At 45.0% G+C, this 23,608-nt stretch overlaps 1 protein-coding gene across 2 annotated transcripts in view; it reads right to left on the bottom strand.

Moving 5' to 3' along the window:
* ATAD5 (ATPase family AAA domain containing 5) overlaps positions 1 to 23,608 on the bottom strand; it is a 422,063-nt gene that overhangs the window by 315,980 nt on the left and 82,475 nt on the right. The window contains exons 8-9 of one of the 2 annotated variants that reach the window (XM_085617196.1): positions 20,500 to 20,654; positions 9,402 to 9,558 (exon numbers count right to left, since the gene is read on the bottom strand). In XM_085617196.1, coding sequence (XP_085473322.1) covers positions 9,402 to 9,558; positions 20,500 to 20,654 — 312 coding nt within the window. The remainder of the gene's footprint in view (positions 1 to 9,401; positions 9,559 to 20,499; positions 20,655 to 23,608) is intronic. The other variant, XM_085617195.1, reaches the window with a different exon arrangement.

Below are 23,608 nucleotides of genomic sequence, written 5' to 3'. Positions count from 1 at the left end.
GTTCACTGTCCTTCCATTCGGGCTTTCCTCGGCGCCGTGGTGCTTCACCCTGCAGTGGAGTTTATCCGAGCGCGGGGTATTCGCATGATCGTCTATTTAGACGACCTTCTTCTGATGGCCCAGTCTCCTCAAACCTTGTTGCTTCAACTCCAGCAGACTGTGTCCCTTTTACAGGATCTGGGGTTTGTCATCAACGCAGCGAAGTCGATTCTTCAGCCTTCACAGTCCGTCACCTTTCTTGGTTTTGCAGTGAACTCCGTTCAAGCGACACAGTCTTCCGTCGCAGAAGATGGCGAAGATTCGCCACGAGCTCCGCCGGACTGCTTCCAGGCCGACTATCTCTTTACGTCACTTGGCCAGACTCGTGGGCCTTCTATCGTCCTCGATCCAAGCGATTTTTCCAGGGCCCTTGCACTATCGGGCCCTGCAACGTCTCAAGGCGTATCATCTCAGGAGCGGTCGGTTGTACGATCATGTGGTGCCGCTTTCGGCGGAGGCCAAGGACGAAATTACAAGGTGGTTTACCCATATGGAGGCATGGAACGGCCACGCTATTTTCGGCTCCGTTCCGCATTTGGTCATCGAGTCAGACGCCAGCAGATTAGGTAGAGGCGCTCGATGCAGGCATTTTTCCACCGGGGGAGTTTGGTCGCTAGACGAGCAGGATTTTCATATCAATTGCTTAGAACTGCTAGCGGGTTCTTTCGCGGTACGCTGTTGGACCAAAGACAGAGTGCAGTCTTGCGTACTATTGAAGATAGACAATATCTCCGCAGTTTGATATGCCAATCGGTTGGGAGGACCCCGTTCTCAGGCGTTGGCCAATCTGGCAAAAGACTTTTGGTGGGTCTGCCTGGATCACCACATATCGGTGACAGCGGAGTATCTCCCGGGCCAGCACAATCCGGTCGCGGACTGGCATTCCAGACATCTCTACGATTCCAGCCTATGGAACCTAGACCCTCCGATTATCCGGTGGTTGAACAGTCATTGGGGGCCGTTTTCAGCGGATCTCTTTGCCTCCGGTCAGACACTCAGGTTCCAAGCTTCTTCAGTTGGAGGCCGGATCCGATGGCTCTTGCCACGGATGCCTTCCTTCAGGATTGGAGTGCGGAACGCAGCTATGCGTTTCCCCAGTTTTCAATGATAACGAGGACGCCGGCTCAGATCCGCCGGCAGTGTGCGGAGGTAACCCTGGTGGCTCCCCTTTGGAGGTCCCAAGTGTGGTTTCCAGTTCTACTGGAACTTTCCTGGGATTCTCCAGTCCTACTCCCACTGTATCCTCAGCTTCTTCGGAACCCGGACAGGGATCTTTATCATCTAGTCACACAGGGGACACTTCGACTCATGGCGTGGCGGCTTTCAGGCGACGGTGGTCGCTGCCGGGACTTTCAGGACAGGCTGAGGCCCTCCTGTCAAAGGATTGGGCGGATAGCACCACGAAACATTACCGATCCACGTGGACAAGGTGGGTTCGTTGGTGTCTTCGACAGAGTCTGGATCCTGTGGTCGCAGGAGTCGTTCCCCTCTTAAACTTCTTCGCCGATCTGGCATCGGAAGGTTTAGCATATTGCTCCATTAACGCGATTAGGTCAGCGGTTTCGGCCAGTCACATTCGTTTGGACAGGGCACCAATCGGGGAACACCCGTTGGTTTGCAGACTTCTACGGGGTGTAAGGTTATCGTTACCACCGGAACCTCGCTATTCCGTCCTTTGGGACGTTGACATGGTATTGAATTTGTTCCTTTTGTGGCAACCCAATAGATACCTATCTTTGAAAGAATTATCTTCCAAGCTCGCGATGCTTTTGTGCTTGGTCTCCTGCAGGAGAGTTTCAGATGTTCGCACTTTGGAAATCTCGGCGCCGACCTTTTCCCCGGACGGGGTTGTGTTTACGATAGGTCGCAGAACTAAGTCTCATACAAGAACAATTTCGTACCTGGCTTTTCGGGATTCTCCAAAATTATGTGTGGTGGACTGCCTGAAAGCGTACGAAGATTTAACGCAGGAACTCCGCCCTCCGGGCGAGCAACAACTCTTGATAGCTCTCAAGAAGCCACACAAAGCGGTCTCTTCTCCCACCATAGCTAGGTGGGTACGGTGGGTTATGCAAGAGGCTGGCATTGACACAAAGCAGTTTGGTGCCCACTCTACCAGAGATGCTATGGCCTCAAAAGCTTTTGCGCTGGGTGCACATTTAGAGGATTTAATGCGTGCAGCGGACTGGTCTTCGGACTCTACTTTCAAGAGGTTTTATTTTAAACCGGTACTAAATGTGGCACAGTTAGTGGTAAGTAAGCTTTGAACTAGCATAATCTGAAGCCTCCGGTCCTGACATAGAATCGGAATTTGCCTAGTATCATGACGGTAAGTTCCAATTCTATTAAGGACACGCAGGCGAGGATTATCCCTTCCGGGGCACTTTGGTGCGAACCCGCCCGTATGGTAGTAAGTAACCAGTTTGCTTATTAATGGTTTTGTTTAAGGCCTTTTTGCTTCTCGGTATTAATGTTCTTGTGCTATGTTGCTGTTGCATCGCATTCTTGCTGATGTTACCTATTATCTCGTTTTTTGGTTCTGTCAGGGAATGATGGATCTAAACAGGACCAATAATGGGATGGTGTGACTTGCTCGAAGAAAGAGGAAGGGAGGAGAGAGACAGGGCCGGACTGGCCGTAGCGGGCACCGGGCAATCCCCCGGTGCGCCGCACAGGTGAGGGCCGGTTTTGGGCCCCTGGGCGCCGTTTTTGTTTTCAGGGCCGTTTTTGCAGCATAGCTGCAAAATCGGCCGAAAACCGGCCCTGGCAAAGAGCTCGGCGGCACCCCCAACCCCCCCACGGGGAGGGGGAGGAGCCGGCCGAACACTTCGCAAGGGCCGGTTTTGGTTCCCAGTCCGGCCCTGGAGACAGAGGACTTTGTATTATGATTGGAAACAGTTGATGGACTACGTATTAGAATGTCTCCCTGGTTGTAGGGAGTTGTAGTTTTTTCTGTAGTTAATGATTAATGAGTACTGTAATAGCTCTCTGGCTGCTGTGTTTTTCGTCATAATAAAGCGAAGAGAGAGTAAAGCATAATCCTCGCCTCCGTGTCCTTAACAGAATTGGAACTTACTGTCATGATACTAGACAAATTCCGATTCAACTCGCAAATAGATCTCATTTTCACACGCTTGCATTACAGAGTGAATGTATATGTGCAAGAGTTGTATATCCATATACACGAGGGTGGTGATAAAGCAATACAACAGTGCATTGCGTACCGAATGCATGTTGAAATGCATCTATCGCCACATAACTTTCATCCCCAAGCACAATCACGGCGCCACGTTATTGAAAATAAAATGTATTTAGGATGGTTGTTCAAATTTTAGCCAGAACATACCTAATAGGTGTGACAGGAGAGGAAGTATGGCCCAAATATAGCATATTATGGTTGCTTCTTGCGCCCAGTTTGGCCAAAAGAAACATAGCATAAGCATGGGGAGCTGCTTGTCCCTACAGGGTGGCAGATTGGGTGACCGATCTGGATTGGTGTCAGCAAGCCGAAAAGGTGGTATGCCATGGACGGAGATGTCCAAGAAAATGGGACAAGGTGCAGGGCCCATGGGAGACATATTAAGATCAATGAAGAGACACATGGGAGACTGCAGGGCTAAGGAGGGTGGTGGGATGCTCGAAGTGCTCGGACCATATACTGAGACTGACCTACGTCGAGGTGCCATGTCCTGCATATTTGATGTAAACTGCTAAATATTGTTCATGTAATGCATGGATGTCATTCCTCATATAGCTGTGATTTCAGCTATTTGAATTTCTTATTTTAAGCTGAGTAATTGCTTAAATTCAATAAAAAGATGTTTAAAAATTTCTTTAGCCAGAACACTAGGAAAACTGCACAACAAATAATTTAGCTAAATATTTCTAAACAGTGTTCTACTAAGTATTGCAATTTTTTTGTCTGGGGTTTACATATGTGGACCATTTCCCAGCAGAAAACCATTTAGTTCTGTACCTTTCCCAAATTTAATTCCAAACCCTTCTCAAAGTAGGATTGTTTCAGAACATGTCACTTTCCAATTATTAGCTGTCTTAGCCTGTAGCTTACTATACCTCCTTACCCCATTTAACCATATAGGTTACTGTTTGATAATGCCCACTTAGAAATACTGTTAACAAGACGGTTAGAAACGGTTTGGTTTAAAATATGTCCTGCTTAATAAAAATCATCCCCAGATATACCCAACTACAGCTCGTTTGCCCCAGGGTCAAGCATCTGTAAGCTCATGGGAGGTGGTACATAAAGCAATGTCATTAATCAATAATCAAAAGCTGCATTAGGCACCAACTGCTATTACACACAACGACCCTTCAGCTACATTCTCAGAATAGAGAACGAATGATTAACAGGGCTTGAAAAATCCACTCTTAGAGGAGACATCTGTACCCCGCCAGGTCGCCCGAGCGAAACTGGAAATTTTGACACCCCTTAACCTAATCTGTTTAATAATCATGCTGTCTATTGAAAGTCACTGTTTTTAATGTGTAAAGATATGGTCGTTCACCTGTATTGGATGCATGTGCTGTCATTGAAACGTTTAATAAAACGCAAAACATTAAAAAAAAAAAAAATGAAAAATCCTCTCTCACTCTCAAGCAAGATTCATTTGGGATGAGCTATTTTTAGGGACTACTCGCCCCAAAGGAAGAGTTGAAAATCCTCTTAACATCAGTCACAGAATAAAAAGTAAATGTAGCAAGACAAACTGACTTTTGATCTGTGTCTCTGAAAGCAGAGCAAATGTGACAAGATAAGATTTAAAGGCACCGTTATTGCTCATAAAGTGAAAAAGCAATAAAAATGCCTTTAAATATTGTTATCATGTCACATTTGCTGGCTTTTACAGACAGAGGTCAAAAATCAGTTTGTCTTCCAACATTTAGTTTTCTTTCCGTGACTAAAGTTAGAGGATTTTGTAAAGTGAACTGTGTGACAACTGAACTGTGCAAAGCATCTTAAATGAAAGGCTGTAAGACATCCGGCTTTTTTCTAACACTGAAATAACTAAGTCAACTGTTCAAACATTTCAAATACATTTCAATAGTTATGAAGACGCATTTTTAAAATTATGTTGTGTAAAAAATAGGTTTAAAGGATCAAAACAAATTATAACACTTTATTGGTGATGTGCAAATTTTAAATATTATTGCTGAAACCCAATTTTTGAAACATTGTTTATGCGCTATTATCAGTAAAACTACATATTAATGGGACAGTTTTGTGGCCATTTCAAAGGAAAATATGCTGTCTGTAAATAAAAGTGCACTATTGCATCATGCTTTGGTAATATATTTATGAAAAGTGAGTTTTTAAACATGAACTGGGAATTATTACTGCTCCTGCCCAGATGACAATGCTATCAGTGAACTAAGAGGGAGGCCAAGATCATGTGTACCCTATATATGGGCTCGATTCTGGTTATAAATGGATCAAACATTTAGTCTAGTAAATAAAAAGATTTTGTACAGCAGAAATCGTGAACTTGCATATTTGAAGGTGCATGTGATAATAAAAAAAAAAAAGCGGCTACATAAGACAAAATATTTGCCTAGAATCACACAATTTGAGACCAGTTCACGGGTCGAGTACATTAAAGTTAGGTCGAGTACATTATTAAAGTTACTAGACCTGCAGGTGTACTAACATTTTAAAAGATTTTTCGAGCCCTGATTAAGAACATGAGGCACTGTGGGAATTAGGAAACAATAGGCGTTTATAATACCAGACACTTTACAATATTCCTCCATTGGGCTAAAATTGCAGCACAGAAATCCATGTTATTCGAAATCATATTGCCTACTGTCTAAGCACTGCAATATTGCTCTGGGGACATAAAGTACTATGACCTGATGTTCTGTGGGTTTTTTCAGTTTGTAATGTCTTGCTTTTGCTGTGGTCTAACTGCATAGTGAAAGCACTGTGAGGATTACAAAACAATAGGTGTTTACAATACCAGAGACCTTACAAAAATCCTCCCTTGAGATAAAATTGCACCACAGAACTCCATGTTATTCTAAATTATAAAGCCTAAATTGCAAGCACTGCAACACCGTTTGGGAGTCAGACAGTACTATGGCCAGCTGCTCTGTGCGTTTGCTTTCAATTTTGTGCAGTTTTGCTTTTGCGGTTGATTAACTGCATAGTGAACTAGGAGTGTCATTACTTTGTGTCATTCAGTACCAAACAATTATCACTGTGTAGAACAAGCCCAGGCTGTTAAATCACATTTTCCATAGGAAGGCTGAGACCTAAACAGGATTACATGCCCCTAATGAGCAGAGTAATATTATCCACAGCTCTGGGAGACAATAGTTAAAGTCAATTACTCACCCATCACAGAACATTTCAATTTGTTACAAATCCCTTACCTAGCACAGTACTGCAGTATACTAGATATCCATGCTGTGCATAATCTCACTATCAAGCGACTGTCCTCAAATAGAATCTTTGTATCAAGATTGAGGTAAAGAATATAAGGAAAACACACTGTGAAAGCCAATCTGTGTCCTACCTGTCATTTTCACCAGGGACATAAAAGGGTTGCGCATGAGCAATTCTTGCAGACAGGTGACTTGGTTCTTTTTGCAACACAAAAATGTTGAACGTTCACATGAATGGCATCTATTTCAAACAAGTACTCCCTGATCCATTACCGTGTGCTTGAAGTGGGAGTTGTAACCAACAGATTTCTGCCCTACCCTGCTTCTTGTCTACCCGGAATAGTCACACAGCAGTGCTTTGTAAAGGTGAACGCACTACTAAGCTGCAAAGACCTGACAAATATTTGTTGTCAATGAAAGCCAAAGTTTTCTTCTTAGGTAGAATTTGCCTATCACACCTTTTGTTTTGTGAATTAACTAGTAACAACTGACATTCACAATCCACCATGCAATACTTGTCTTGGTAGCATGATTGAAGAGAATGGCCTCTGTAATAGGATTACCCTTGTGATGTGGAAATAATGAAGCAACAGCTGAGGAGTCTTTTTGAAACCCTCTGACCTCTCAATGTTTAGCCCTTCTAACATCTAGCCTACATAAAATCCTGTACGGTGCGATTATATGGGGAAACATTTCAGACGGGTCATACGGTTGATTTAAGACAAAATCAGTTAAAAGTACATCAATTATTTTGAACAAACTTAGGATAAGTTCTCAACACCACACTGACTTTATGTAGCTATAGAAAACGCTGATTGGGCTACTGTTAGTACTTAAAGAAGAGCTACTCAATTATGTAATTGAGAAGGATGCTTTACTGGTTGAATGTTCAAATGAGAACTTGTGCAGAATTCCAAATGAAGATAAGATCAATTAAGTGAGGTCTGTCTACCTCAATTTTTGGTGCCACTAATCTCACAGTAGCAGCTGTTCAATAATATGTAAAACTCTTGCTGGCATAAGCAGTAAATATTTATTTTTTTATGGTTGCCAAAAGTCGCACTGCAGCCCGATGGAGGTTCCCTTCTTCGTATAACCTTTCACAATGGCGTCGGGGGTGGATTGGTGTGCCCTGCAGTAGCAACCAGTTTACGAAGCCAGGGGTTGGGCCCTTAAGCATAGCAGAGTATGGGGGAAGTGTTTGGGTCGATAAATCTATGGTACTGTTCAAGTGCGGGGATGCCACTATTATTGCTGCTTTGTAGTGGTGTATTATAACAATTATGTGCATGCGCTTTGCAATTGCACTACGTGACTTTCCTTGCTGAGTAATGTGTGTTGCACTGTTCTTCTATGCATAAACTTAATAAAATCTTAATTCTTTTTAGCAGAGGAATTCATTTGACCTCAGAAGTGTCTATTCCCCCTGGAACAGTGCTCTATATTCATTTTGTAAGTGACTACAAGCAATGCTGACCATATCAAGTGGCAAAGGTCTAAAAAAGGATACAAGTTGAGGTCCTCAGACAGTGAACTAGCCAGAACTCCCTATCATAAACTGTTGTTTAATCCTCTACTTCTTTGAATTTTACAGTTCTTCTGCTAATTGCATATCAGGAGGAAGATCAGCACTGTTTTCAACTCACACTGGGACATGCACAAGTATGTAGTAATCCTGCTGAAGGTTTAACATCTGCAAAGCTAGAGTCTTGAAAGATGAAATTTAGCTTTTCAATTTGAGGTATTGTTTCAAGCATAGGATGCAATACTTTTTTGGTTTGGGCTAATATTCCATAGGCACAAAGATCCAGATTCATGGCAGATGAAGTGAAATGGATGGACAGCCTTTTGGAGCATGGTGGAGGAGCATCTGCCTATTGTTACAAATTTCACAGCCAATTTGTGTGGTCCTGGAAATAAATCACTTCTTCACCTGAAGTTATATTTTTGGGAAATTGTGGCGGACTCTGAACCTGAACAATTGTAAACCGGAGAAGCCATGTTGCAATACACATTTTGATTCTTATCCACTAGGATCAGACTATTCTTGAAGTTTAAGTGGTAAGATATGGTACTGGCACATTCCCTTTTCAACCTGTCCTCTGGTCTTTAGTTTCATCACAGTCTTCATGGCTGTAATTGTCTACCCTAAAAAACCCACACTAGGATCTTCAAATGGTTTGCCTTCTCTATAATCGAGGCTTTCTGATGAACTTTGAGAAGCTCCCTTATAGACCAGCCAACATTCCAAGCATAACGGCTTAACAGCACACACATTCTTGGGAGACTGCGCTTATCAAAAAAACTAACGAAAAAAACACTACACTTGTCTGCTACTTACTCAAGCACACACTCACAGCTACACACACTTTGAGAGTGGTGGAATGGGACGACTACCATGCATCAGTCACCACTGCCAAACTGACTTTTCCACTCACTGTATTTACAGTAAAGGAAAGCACTTGGTTTACACTGGCATCAACCCTTGATATAGCAGCCTGACCACCACATGGCTGCCAAGTAAGGGAGGATGACCATTGCTCGTTTCCCTACTCGAGACCGCCGTGCAGAGCAGATTAGGAAGACAGACTTACAACAAACTCCCACTTGTGCAGATATTTTTCAGAAATCAAAAACTTTTCTGAGTGAGTGAATCAAACATGCCTCTAACTGAACCAATAAGCAGTGCTTTCAATCGACTTACCACAATAGTAGCTCCACTGAAAACAGATCTGCTGAATGGTAGAGGTAACTAAATGTGGTATGAGGTCTTGCTTCAGTGCTGCGGAGACAGTAGCCTCCACTGACAGGCTGACCAGTGGGCCACATGTCAAGCTCTAAATGAGCCTCTAGGTTATTACCATAGAAAATGCTAATAAAAACATCTTGCCTTTGCTTAGCCTTTAAGGAATTATATACATACCCTAGCTTTGTATACTATTAATGTCAAAACGACTTACCTTCCTTACTGGTCAGAGGTTGTGGACAGTTTTCAGTGCGCCTTTTTTTAAATTGTTTCAAAAATCTTCTTACAGGAAACTCTGAGTTACAAGAGCGGATCTCTTCTAACAAGTATTTCAGGACCACTGACGAAAATTCCTTTCTCCATCCCGACTGCTGAAAGTCATGTATTATAAGAATTACTAGCAGATACACAGAGAACTGACTACACAACAACATACAGTGACATTCCTTTTTAAAAAGAATATGTTTAACCAGAAGAGGAACACATAAAAAGTTTCACATCCATTATATAAAAGGAGATTCAAATCATACACAAAGTTGGTGTCAGTCTACAAGTTCGACACTGATGAGCTCTTTAAAGTGCTTATTAGTTTTTCAAAATTATATTTTAAGGTAAATGATTCATGGAATGTGTACATGAAAGGAGCTGGTAAAAGATCATGACAACCTTAGGTTCCCTCAAACAGTGCACGGCATATAGAAATAATGACTTGTCTCTACTCTCAACTTTCAATTCTCAACATCACTCAGTACCAACCTCTTAGCTGGTCTAATCATGCCCTTTCCCACTTCGCTATCAAAGAAAACTTCAGCACTGAAGTTGCCCCATAAAAAAACATTTGTGAAGTAACCTGCCCCTAATATAAACCACAAGCCAAACTACTAGCTCGATGATGTCCAAGCATTTGAACTGCCTGTACCTGGCCCTCTAGTCACCATCCACGTCCAAGTAAAACATGATCCCCAACTTCTGCTTGGTTCATGAAGCACCAGTGCTTCTAGTTTTCTCCCTGTTACACTCCAGAACAAACCTCAACTGCACTACACAATAGTCATAGATGATGGGCATCCGTGGCCCTCCTTCATTAGGGTCCGATACACAGTGTTTATGGCAGTTCTAGCCTTTCCTCCACTATGCCCACACAAAGGTATTCAGCAGTAGTTGCAGTGGGAGGACTTGTGCTAAATAAAGGAATCTTTGAAGCGACATCATGATAGCTGCAATCCACCCCAGCTAGGGAAACCCTCCAGAATGCAAATTCGATTTTGGAGTATGTAGTAACTCCTCATAGTTTGCCTGTCCTGTTTTTTTTTTGTTCAGGGTGCTATAGATTTTTTTTCCCCCCCATTATGTAATGTAATTTTCTGCTCTTGCTAGAGAGAACCTTTCTTGTAGCTCCCATGTTTTGCAACTAAGGGAAGTTTTATGCGCTGTTGAGAAGGAAAATTGCCTTTCCTGAGGATGTGCTGCTCACCACAAGTCGTATAATCCAATTTCTTTCATCCAAAACTTACATCCCAGGGAGAATTACATGTGTGCCCCACCAGGGGCGTGGATGTGCCCAATTAGATGTCCATAGCCAGGTTGAAATTCCCTCAGACTCGAACATCTTTGTCCAGGGAAAACATAATGAATATGCTACTTACCAGTATGCATCTGTTCTTGGCATGTAGGGCTGCTGACATTCATATCTGTGCATAGATCGCCGCCTAGTGTTGGGTCCGGATGTTTGCACGTTGTTGTCCTGGAAGAGTCTTCGAAGTATCCTGAGATAGGTGACTCCTCCCCTGGACCACAGTGCGCATGGGCATCCTCTCCATCCTCAGATTGTTTTTCGCCATTGTGGCAGTGATGGAGTAGATATAGAAAGTGATGACCATGCTATACAGTAATTCTGAGAGCTGCAGCTGCTACAGGCGCCGGGGAGGAGGGTGGGCGATATGAATGTCAGCAGCCCTACATGCCAAGAACAGATGCATACTGGTAAGTAGCATATTCAGTTCGAGGCATGTGGGCTGCTGAATTCATATCTGTGCATAGAATACATAGCAGTACCTCCCATTAGCGGCGGCCACCAGTGCCAGCTGCAGCGGTCTGAAAAAGAGTTTTGAGAACAGCCTGTCCTACAGCTGCCTGCTGTTTTGAGTGTACATCTACACAATAGTGTTTGGTAAATGTATGTATAGTGGACCATGTGGCTGCTCTACATATATCATGTAAAGGAATGTTTCCCAGGAAAGCCATGGAGGCCCCTAACTTACGTGTTGAGTTGGCCCGTGGGGGAATCGTTAATGTGCGTTTAGCCTTTTGATAGTAAATTTGAATACATTTAACGATCCATCTGGCTATACCTGCTTTGGAGATTGCGTTGCCTTTGTGTTGTGGGGAAAAGGCGACGAAAAGTTGTTTCGTCTTCCTAAAGTTTTTAGTTCTGTCTATGTAGTACATGAGGGCTCTTTTGACGTCTAGTGTATGGAGCATTCTTTCAGCGACATTTTGTTGATTCTGAAAGAAAACAGGCAGTTCAATGGTTTGATTCATGTGGAACTGCGATATTACTTAAGGCATGAATTTGGGGTTGGTACGTAGAACAACCCTGTTTGCGTGAACCTGTATGAATGGCTCTTGAATGGTTAGTGCCTGGAGTTCACTAACTCTTCTCAACGAAGTGATTGCTACTAGGAAAGCTACCTTCCAGGTGAGGAATTGAATCTCACATGAGTGGAGAGGTTCGAAGGGTGGACCCATCAGTCGGGTGAGGACCAAGTTGAGGTTCCACACTGGTGCTGGTGGGTGTCTTGGGGGAATTACTCGTTTAAGTCCCTCCAAGAAGGCTTTGATGGCAGGCACTCTGAATAAAGAGAGGTGCTGCCTGTTTTGGAGATATGCTGCTATTGCGGTTAAATGGATACGTATTGAGGCGTATGCCAGATTGCATCGGTATAGGTGTAAGAGGTAACAGATTATGTTTTGAATGGATGCGTCTAGCGGGTTAATGTCATTGTTATTGCAATAAATGACAAACCTTTTCCATTAGGCTGCATAGCAAGCTCTGGTAGTGGGTCTCCTAGCTTCCTTAATGATCTCCATACAGTCAGGTGGCAGGTTTAGGTAGCCAAACTCTAGGACTTCAGGAGCCAGATTGCCAGGTTCAGCTGTTGCGGATCTGGGTGCTGAATTTCTCCATGGTTCTGCGTCAAAAGCGCGGGTTTGATCCGCAGCCTTTGATGCGGCACCACGGAAAGTTCCAGAAAGGTGGTGTACCATGGCTGGCGTGCCCATGTTGGAGCAACCAGGATGAGTGTCAGTGAGTGCTGTCCCAGTTTGCGTGCCACTAGCGGTATCAACGGCGCTGGGGGAAAAGCGTACGCAAATCTGCCGGACCAGTTCATCCATATCGCATTGCCCTGCGACTGTGGATGTGGGAACCTGGCGGCAAAGCTTTGGCATTTTGCGTTTTCCCTTGTGGCGAATAGGTCTATCTCTGGATGACCCCACTGCTGGAAGTATGGTTGGAGCACTGATGGGTGTAACTCCCACTCGTGCATCTGGTGGCTGTGTCTGCTGAGCAGATCCGCCATCTGGTTGTCCTTGCCGGGGAGGTGTTCCGCCATAAGGAATATGTTCCTCTGAATGGCCCACTTCCACATGCTCTGAGCCAGATGAGACAATTGTGGAGTGTGTGTTCCTCCCTGCTTCTGTATGTAGTACATGGCAGTCATGTTGTCCGTCCGGATCAACACGACCTTGTTGCACAGGTGTACTTTGAATGCTTTCATAGCCAGGAAGATTGCCATCAGTTCCAGAAGGTTGATGTGCATCTTCTTTTGTTGTGTAGTCCATAGTCCCTGCACTGTGTAATTGAGTACATGGGCTCCCCATCCCTGGAGAGACGCGTCCGTTGTCAGTATTATTTGTGGAACAGGCTCTTGGAACGGTCGGCCCTTGCAAAGGTTTTGTGGATTCCACCAATGCAGAGAGTTGTATGCCCGACCGCTCACCAACACTAGGTCTTTTAATTGCCCGTGAGCCTGATTCCATTGACGTGCTAAGCACTCCTGAAACGGGCGCATATGTAGTCTCGCGTGTGGGACTATGAAAATGCAGGAGGCCATCATGCCTATCAACTGCATGAACACTCGCGCAGGAAGGGAGTGTTGGGGTTTGAACTTGGAAATCAGCATTTGCATGCTGTTGATCCTCACTAAATTTGGCTGAGCTGTGGCTGCCAGAGTGTCTATGGTCGCACCTAGGTACTGTTGTACGTGTGCGGGTTGGAGATGTGATTTCGGGTAATTTAGTGAGAATCCCAGACTGTGAAGAAGGTGAATGGTGCGGGACATGTGGCTGGCACATTGCTGGGCTGACTTTGCCTGAACAAGCCAGTCGTCCAGGTAAGGGTAGACGTGAATGTGTTGCCTTCGTAGATGTGCAGCCACGGTAGCTAGGCACTTTGTGAAAACTCTGGGTGCTGTTGTCACTCCGAAGGGGAGAACTTTGAATTGATAGTGCTGCCCCTGAATGGTGAACCGGAGATATTTTCTGTGTGACGGGTGTATGGGTATGTGGAATTACGCATCTTTGAGGTCTAGCGTGGCTAGGAAATCTCCCTGTCGGAGGAGCGGGAGAACCTGCTGTAGGGTGAGCATGTGAAAATGCTCTGAGAGAATGTAGTGGTTGAGGGGTCTCAGGTCTAGGATAGGTCTGAGTGACCCGTCCTTTTTTGGTATTAAGAAGTACAGAGAGTACACCCCTGTTCCCTGCTGGTGTACGGGCACGACCTCTATTGCGCCTTTTTGCAGCATACTTAGCACCTCCTGCTGTAATAACGCTAAGTGCTCTGAGGACATAGGACGGTGCCTTGGCGGTATGGTGGGTGGAGTGGAGGTTAATTCGAGACAGTAACCGTGTTGGATAACATCTTTGACCCACCTGTCCGCGGTGATGGAATCCCACGTGGACAGGAACCGCTGGAGCCTTCCCCCGACAGGTGTTATGTGGGCGGGGGGAAGGGAGAGGGCGTCACTGTTTGTTCTTGGGGGAAGACCTGGTATTGCCGTAACCATGTCCTCTGCCCTTGGTGCTGGAGCCACGATATCCACCTCGGGTGTTTTTATCGTAGGAACTCGGTGTGCCCCCTTTATTGTAGGTTTGCTGTGCCCCCTGTCCTCTACCTGCACCTCTATTTCCGGGGCGACGAAAGGAGCCACTACAAAATGTTTGCGTTTGCAGAGCCCCCATTGACTTCGCAGTGTCCGTGTCTTTCTTTATCTTTTCTAAGGTGGTGTCAACCTCCGGTCCAAACAAGTAGTCAGGGTTGACCGGCTGATTGAGGATGTTATTTTGCACCTCAGGTTTGAATCCGGAGATTCGTAACCAGGCTTGTCGTCGTAGCATGACGCTGGTGTTTATTGCCCTTGCAGCAGTGTCTGCGGCATCCAGTGCACACTTGATGGATGCGTTTGTGAGCAGTTGTCCCTCCCTGATGAGGAGCTCCGCTGCCTCTTTGTACTCGTCTGGCAGGTGTTGGAGTAGGGTCTCTAACGTGTCATAGTGTGAGCGGTCGTAGCGAGCTAAGAGGACCTGTGTATTGGCGATGCGCCATATGTTTGCTGCCTGTGCTGCAATCCGTTTGCCGGAGGTCTCTAGAACCTTGGACTCTTTGTCCGGGGGAGGAGCATCACCAGTTGTCTGAGAGCGCGCCCGTTTGCGAGCATTGGCAACTACAATGGAGTCCAGAGGCAACTGGCTTCGAATGTACGTGGGGTCCCCAGGTGCGGGTTTGTACTTTTTCTCGATCCTGGGGTTTATTACCCGTGCCCTGGTGGTTTCCTTGAAAATGTCCTTTGCTGGCTTGAGGACACCTTTTAACATGGGCAGAGTCTTTACAGTCCTCTCGGAGGATGCGAAAGTGTCCACCAAGAAATCATCCTCGATAGTGTCTGAGTGGAGTTGCACTCCAGGATTGGCTGCGGCACGTTCAATGAGGGCGTTGAATGCAGCAGTGTCCTCTGTGGGGGACGTTTTTGCGCCATAAAGTTGCGTGTCCTGTGTATCCAGAGCGGCACCTGGGTCTACAGGGTCATCCCAGACTTGATCAGGGTCTTGCTGTCCCTCAGGGTCTATGTCCTCGGGGTAGGTGGTGTCGTCACCCATGTAGTCCTCCACTGCATCCGTGTCGGAGTGCGTTGGAGAGAATGATGGATCTGTGTAAGAGGTGTGGATGCGTTCATAAAGAACTGGTTCCGATTCCGCCGGCATTTTTTGTTTTAGCGGGATCCTGTAAGAGTCCAAAGCTTGCCCTGAAGTGATCTTCCGCTTTCGGAGCATGAGCCTGCCGGTGTCGGCGTCGATGAAGTGGGACGGTGATGTCCCAGTAGTCGAGTGTTCGGTAGATGGGGACCTTGTCTGGGTAACGCGGGTTCTGATTTCGAACATTTTCGGCGCCGTGGATGGCGGCAAACCAAAGGTGATGTTGGCTGGTGCCGAAGGTGCCTTCTGTGCCCGTGTCGGTGTGGAGCCCGACGAGGTCTGGAGGGCTGCCTTTTCCCTGATGCATTGCAAGGACGCTGCCACTTGTCGCACCTGGAACTCCGACGGTTCTTTGGCGCCGAGTGGTTCCGTAGAGGCAGGTGTGGACTTCTTCGAAGTGACCGGGTCATCGAGTCGAGGAGGGGTAGGAGCCGTCGACGGCGTCGATGAGTGTACCGTAGTCGCTGCCTTCGAGGTGGATAGCGATGCAGTGGCTATTTTCACCTTGGTGGTCGGTGCCGATTGCTTCGGTGCCGGGGGGCCGAGGCGCTTTGACGGGACCAACGGCTTTTCTTTTTGGGTCGGCGCCGATATCGGCTGCAGCGAGTTCGGCACCGAAGTCCCTTTTGGTGCGGTCGGAGCCGACGGGTTTGGCTGGCGTCGAAGGTGTGGTGGTCCTCGAGCCGACCAGTGTCAGTTTCACTTTCGATTTCTGTTTAACCGGTGCGATGATTGGTTTCGGTTTCGTGGTAGGGAAACCAGTCTTTTTAGGTAACAATGGCTCTTGCTGTATGTCCGTGGCCGGGCCGGAGGGCGGGGCCGAAGAACTGCGGGATTGGTCTTGGGTAAGGCCCGAAGGCGATCCCTCGACCGGAGCCGTCGACTGACACACCGGGATAGCCTCAATTTGTACGGGTAGGCCTTGCTCCTCACCGGAGCTACCTTCTTCGGCCCCTAAGGCCTCATCGTAGTCTCCTACCTCGTCGTCGGCTTCTTCCCTGTGAAAAAGCTCTTCATCGACATCTTCCGATCGGGAACCGTGTTCGGAAGTGGGGCTGGAGGGTATATTTTCCACGCTTTCCACATCTTCGTCCTCGGTGCTGAAGATGTTGGTCGGGGCCGGTGCCGCTTGCTGCGCTTCCAGTCGCGCGGCGCGTCGATTCCGGAGAGTCTTCTTGGATCTGAATCGGGCACAGGCCATGCATTTCGATTCGTCATGATCCGGTGAGAGGCATTTGTTACACACCGGGTGGACGTCGATATGGGGGTATTTGGCGTGGCAAACAGGACACCGCTTGAATGGGGTCCTCGATTCCATCGTCGAAGTTCGGTCGATGGTCGGATTTAATGGATCCGAAAAGTTGTTAAAGCCGTGAAAACTAGCCTGTAAACTGTCGATACCGATCGGGAACAGTACCGTCGAAAACTAAAGGCCTTTTGGCCTGAAAACTACATTTTCCTAACTTGAGTGAAGATAAGCACATCCGAACCCAATGGCGGAAAAAAACAATCCGAGGATGGAGAGGATGCCCATGCGCACTGTGGTCCAGGGGAGGAGTCGCCTATCTCAGGATACTTCGAAGACTCTTCCAGGACAACAACGTGCAAACATCCGGACCCAACACTAGGCGGCGATCTATGCACAGATATGAATTCAGCAGCCCACATGCCTCGAACTTTGGGGTATCACTTTTCTTAAGAACATTTCTTGGCCCTCATTAAGAGCATAAATTGAAGTTACTGTAAAGGTGTAGCTATCCAGTGTCAGTGCGTGGATTCAATTACTGTTTCACTAAGTATGCCTCTACATTTGCTAGCCACAAGAACACACGCCCCTTCCTTTACCTGGCAGTCTGCTGAAAAGCTCTGTACCTGAACCACTACGAACACATTAGAGCTCATTCTTTTTTTTTTTTTTTTTTTAGTAAGTGCATTTCCTGTAGTAAACCGATATCGCTCTCCGCAGGGAAGGTAATATAGCTAGTCTGTTAGCCAGAGAATAGAGCCCACTGACATTCATAGTCACTATTTAATCACTGGTGTAGTGGAAACCAAACAACTGCCCTAACATTCACATCCAATGCTTGCCCACAAAACTTCTAGATGGTCACGGTCACATTCTTTATCCCAAACCATTCAAAGATTGATATCCGCCTCCTGCTGGGCATGTGCTAGACTCCTCTGCATCACTGTTGCAGGTGCCCCCAGTCTACCACAACCTTGAATCGGGGCTCTTAGTAAATCCCTCACTCAGCTCAGCACAGCCGACTCGGATGCCCATCTGCCTCCCCAAGAGGAGTTCTCCTCAATATATCTGCTTCTTTGTAGTTGCCGCTAGCAGGCACTGCACCGCTCGACACTAAAGTACCGGCGCATTTGTTATGGCCACGCTCCAGACCACAAGTAGTCACTGCTGGTGCTTGGGAGGGGCTATAGGTCTCCCAGACGGGCCGCCTTTACTTTAACACCCGTACAGATAGGGAAGACGCAGGTCTATCTAGGTCACCATCTTGACTGTCAGACATCATGTCTGGTTAGATGACTGCTTCCCAGACATTTACTCAAATAATGGAAGAGGGCTATGTGGCCTGATCAGATACCAGGACAGAATCTGAAAGGGGGGGGGGGGGGGGGGAGGAATTTGGGTCATGAATCAAAAAATGATTTTCCAGATGTTGTTGTTCCATCTAATGACTCCTAGTACAATGATTCTGAAGAACATGGCCATGCTGTACAACCAAGACAAGACAGGTGTGATGTCCCTTCCCAAACCCAACCTGTGCCACTGAGAGTTTGTGGCAGTGAAGCCCAGTCTGGAGTGCATGCCAGTACCACCCAGAGTACAGGAAAAGTGCTCACATGGCAACCCCCTAATAGGTTCCAGGCAAAAGCGTCTTTCACTTTCGAGCTTTTCACTGCTCATGGAAATATTGCACAAACCAACACAACATCCTTACTGAACATCTAGTACAGTTGGGGAAAAAGTTAACTTCCCATCTGTAAAGAGCAGAGATACTGCATTTCAATGATAACTCAGCAGCATTGCTATAGGACCAACCAGATCACAATAGGTTGTTCAAAGCGTAGTCGGTCACAGAACATTTGTCTACCAAGTGCCGTGAGATGTATATTCCAGGGTAGAAAACAGCAGTATAAGGGTCTTTGAGCAGTATAAGGTCTCTGATATGTACTGCCTCCTTTTCAGGCAGTACATACCAAGAGACATTGCTGTAGTATCGAGTAGAACATTTGTGCATGAGCACCACTGGTTATGCATACAGCCGCAGAGGCTATTCTGGGAAGACTCTATTATAAATCCTGCGGTTTGGCTTTTCACATTATAAATTAAAGAAAGAATCATGCGACATCTTACTCAATCACTGTATTGTGAAGGTTATAACCATTATGTGAATAATTTCTACACAGTAAGGCAGCTGTTTAACGGCAGTACAATTGCTTATGACACAATATGAAGTCACCACAAAGGATTCACTCAGGTCCTTGTTTGTAAGAAGCTTCAAAATGGTGAAGGCAGTGCATAGTGCTGCGAGGAACTGCTGGCTGTCAAATTCTCAGATAGCCGGAAAGTGCAAGTGCTCATTATAATTCACAATAACAGCACTTCTTCGGTAATGGTTTGAGGCAGTGTTTAATTTGAGCAATTGTCACCGGTGGGGCCACCAACACTCATTTATGGGGACCAGCACTTCTTTTTCTGCATCAATTTGTTAGCTGGTTTGGGGCCAGTTGGCAGAAAGGAAGAAGCTCAACTGTGCACTTGTTTATAATGGGTATATGGGTGGTGATGACAAAACTGACCAGATACAACCTTGCCATCTTCTTTCTCAACAAATTGTGTGCATCCACACAATGTCACTAAGGACTAGGAGTGAAATATGAAAAAATAGTCAAAGCTTATCCAGGTTGGTTAGGGTGGGACCGACAGAGCACTTCACTCATTGCAACTCGCATACACCATTCTTCAAAAACAAGCATATAGTCGGTCTGAAATCCTTCTAGGCTGGTGCCCTTTGTATGCAGTAGAAATGCCAGACAACACTAATGGAGACTACACAGCGGTAGATGGGAGGATCCAATGATGAATGCAACACAAAACGAAGATGGACGGAATGTTGAACCTTGTCAAACATTCACCCCCAGTCACAGATCTGGGAGATCCATGAGGCAGAGTCAAGACGGATTTGCATATGGCTATGTCTGAACTGGGGTGGCGTGGTGAGCAAAATAACGATGGATTAAACCCAGATATGTGACTGGGGGTGAATGTTTGACAATGTTCAACATTCCGTCTATCTTTTTGTGTTGCAGGATCCAATGATGAAGCATGCCACACTATGTTGGTGAGGGCCTACTTTACTTCTGCTGTTTTCACAAATGCCCCCTATTGAATAAAATCAGCCAGGACACTTTCTACGAAATCTGAAACACACCTATGGGAAATTATTCATTGCCTCTTTTTTGCACTGCAACAGTGAGGTGTCAGAAACGGAGGCAAAGTAGACCATGCAGAAATAATGTGGCAATTATAAGAACAATTTACTACATACGAGGTGTAGTGTATTGTCTGTAAATACTATGCATTAGAATAGTGAACATATTACCTACTGCTTAATTAGATTTTTTCTTAATGAAAACTCTGCTAGTGAAATGGAAAGAATAAAGTCACCTTTTTATGTATAGAATGTCTATAAAACCTCAGTCTAAAAATATGTTGCTAAAGTGTGGTAAGGGTGTTTCGATATAGAGTTATTCTTCATTCTCAGTTCTAATGAATCGTCTTATTTTGCTATATTAATTTTATTTTCTCATAGTGTTCGAGTCGAATGTAGTATGCTAGCAAACACATATAATGCTGCTGTACATTAAGGATGCTCCCTGAAAAAGATGAGCAATGATGATCTACATACCTAAGTTGCCGTTTGGTTTAAGCATGTATTTTGAAATGTGACTGTCCCAAATTCCAACTCAAATGTTCATTAAAGAAAAAAAATAAAGTCTCACTGACTTCAAAAAGAATTGAATTACACCTCAATACAAACCGTATTTGAAGAAACAACTTTATGTTTTGAATTTGCATCTGTAAACATTCCAAGTGAAATGTTATGTTTGGAGACATCCTTCACATCCTCATTAAGCTGTTTAACCTCTATCAGGAAAGGGTTTGAAGGCCATGACAATGACCACATGAGAACACCTGCAATCAGAAACAAATTTACAATATAGACTGACTAAATCACACAGTAATCCAAACAGAGCCAAACAGTTAAGCAAAATTCATATTCAATAATAATTTCCCCCTAACCTCCACCACATCTTCAATAGGACTTTTCTCACCATTCACAACACTCATTACCATAAGAGCAAAACATTGAACTACTAAACAACCCAGTAACTAACCTACTGACCTTTGGGAGCAGAAACCAGCAACATTTAGAAGACAGCACTCCGATACCTAGAAATCACTGGAGATCTTCCTCTACATAGGTGTAATGGTAAAGCTTGAGAGTTCACAGAAAAATAGCACAGCAATTACCCATTTATCTTCCCAACAAGAAACAAAGGTATCGTCACTGTTGACCAATTTTGAAACTACACTGCCTGCTGTCAATTGAGAATACATGTAGCAGACAGGTATTTCAGAAAGGCCATACTTGCATCTCAGAATCCACGAAGAACGAAAAGTTATTCGTCATCTAAGTGCTGCATTATGCATTTCATCATTATATGAATAAAGTGAAACTATCGCCACTCATTTGAGGGACAGTGAGCAGTTTTCACAAGCGAAAGGTATCTTTTCAAAAACTTGTTTACACAATATTTCAAGATAATATTTTTTTTCTTTTAAAAAAAAATATTCACAGTTGTAATTAAACTGGACTGGGATATTGTTTTCAATAGTTCCTTTTATATAAAAAAAGCACTAAGCACGACATGAGCTTTGCTATGCAGAAACAAAGCTAAGGGAAATCCATGCTGAAAAGGAAACTTGCACGTCACTTCAAAATAGCAGGCAGTTTGAGTCCTTTAATTGTAGTGTCTCTATGCTCAGTTCTTTTTTCGCTTTAAGGAACACCAGGTGTTGCATTTCTCACTTTTAAAAAAAACTTGAATTATTTTCTGCTTCCACATTTTCTAAACTTGAGAGAGGGAGTCTCCCATGGTGAAAACTGTACTTTATGAAAAAGACTTTGTAACACACAGTTTTGAGAAAATAGTAGACAAATGTGCTTTCTATGAGACATAAGATAACATCAAGATTTTAAAGTTGTGCAAGCGATTGATTAAGCACTTTTGTGACCACTGCCTTGTCAACAAATGAAAACAATACTTAAGATTTCCCAATCTGGTGTTGAGCACTCATTTCATATTCTGGATAGGACTAAGGTGAGCATAGCTGCAAATTTTCACAAGTGTAATTCCTATATGAATTATGGGCATTATAAGTTTCGTTGGGACAGCTGAGATATGCATTTAAAAATTGCAGCTCTAACAGCCTTACTTGCCTCCCTGCATACATATGCACAGGATCTCATTCTCAGCAACATCATCACAGCAACACTCAGGTCCTCACACACAACACCTATCAGTACTGACATTCAAACATGCATAATGGTCCCAGTTAGCAAGATTCTGATAAGGACTGCACAGAACCTTAGGTGCGCAAGTGATAATAAAACAATATTCAAATGACTAATACAAAAAAAATAATCTGACCTAAAGCTCCAAGAGACAAAAGAGCAACATTTCTCATATCAGAGTCAAAAACAAAGTATGTATACCCTCAGTAGGAGAAAGCACAGAGTTCACTTCACTCCTAAAACGTAAATTGTTCTCAATTAGGTTAAAAAGGGAGGGTGGAGAAGGCTCAGAACCCCTTGCAGTCTGTCACAAACAGTCAAAAGATAGGCAGCGGTCTCTGAAAAAAGGCCTAAGGATGACATTCACCTATTGTACGTACCTGTATGAAGAGAATAATCTGGCATTAAAGGTAGTCGACACTGGCAATGCTTGTGCTTCCTAGGAGGATCCCCAGCACAGGAATAAAATGCATGTGAAGATGCACACTTTCAGTTGAAGAACCATAAACATTAATGATAAACCAATAGTATACCAATAGTATGCCCCTAAATGAAAATTTTCCTAGCTAACGTAACGGAAAGTTTCAATTCTATTAAGGACTCGGAGGCGAGGATTATGCCTTCTTCCTTCACTTTATTCCACAGCAGCCTGAAGGTTAACAAAAGACTACATTTCCCATGAACCATAGGGAAAGAGTAGTCAAAAAAAAAAAAAACAACATGGTAACAACCAATGAACACAGAGTATGAACGTCCAATCCACAATGAGAGCGTCCCACATAGTCCTTTGCTAGTGTCCTCTTCCTCTTTCGGAGCGCGACGCCAGCTGACCCGAACTCCTCAAACATCTTGCTTTTGAGTGTCTGAACCTGCGAACAACAGAAACGTATTACTCCAGGAAACACAAAGGAACCCTGTTACGGAGTAAGACAGGTTACAAACATCAGAAAACTGTCCATCAACATTGAAAACATCTACTTACTGTCATACGGGGAGGGACCTCCTCCAGGAGTGACGGGCGGGATAATCCTCGCCTCCGAGTCCTTAATAGAATTGAAACTTTCCGTTACGTTAGCTAGGAAAATTTTCATTCTATGTCAGGACTGGAGGCGAGGATTATGCTTGTTCAAAGCTTGCCCACAACCAGCTGAGCCATATTCAGGACTGGTTTGAAATAGAACCTCTTAAACGTAGAGTCCGAAGACCAATCAGCAGCATTGAGGATATCCTCAAGGCGAGCACCCAAGCCAAACGCCTTCGACGCCATTGCACCGCGAGCAGAGTGTGCTCCAAAGTCCCGAAGGCTTATCCCAGCCTCCTGCATCACCCACCGGACCCACCTGGCAATGGTGGGTGAGGAAACCGCCTTAAAGGGTTTCCGGAGTGCGATGAGCAACTGGCGTTCTCCCGGGGGACGAAATTCTTCCGTCATCTCCTCATATGCTTTTAGACACCGAACTACGCATAACTTCGGCGAGTCCGGGAAGGCCAGGTACGAGATTACCCTAGTATGGCACTTCGTACGGCGTAAAAGGGTGAAGGTTACCCCGTCAGGGGTAAACATTCTTCC

This window comes from Triturus cristatus, chromosome 7 (assembly GCF_964204655.1).
Source record: "Triturus cristatus chromosome 7, aTriCri1.1, whole genome shotgun sequence".
NCBI lineage: Eukaryota > Metazoa > Chordata > Amphibia > Caudata > Salamandridae > Triturus > Triturus cristatus.
Note: the sequence above shows the minus strand (reverse complement) of the source record. Positions and strands in the feature narration are given on the sequence as shown.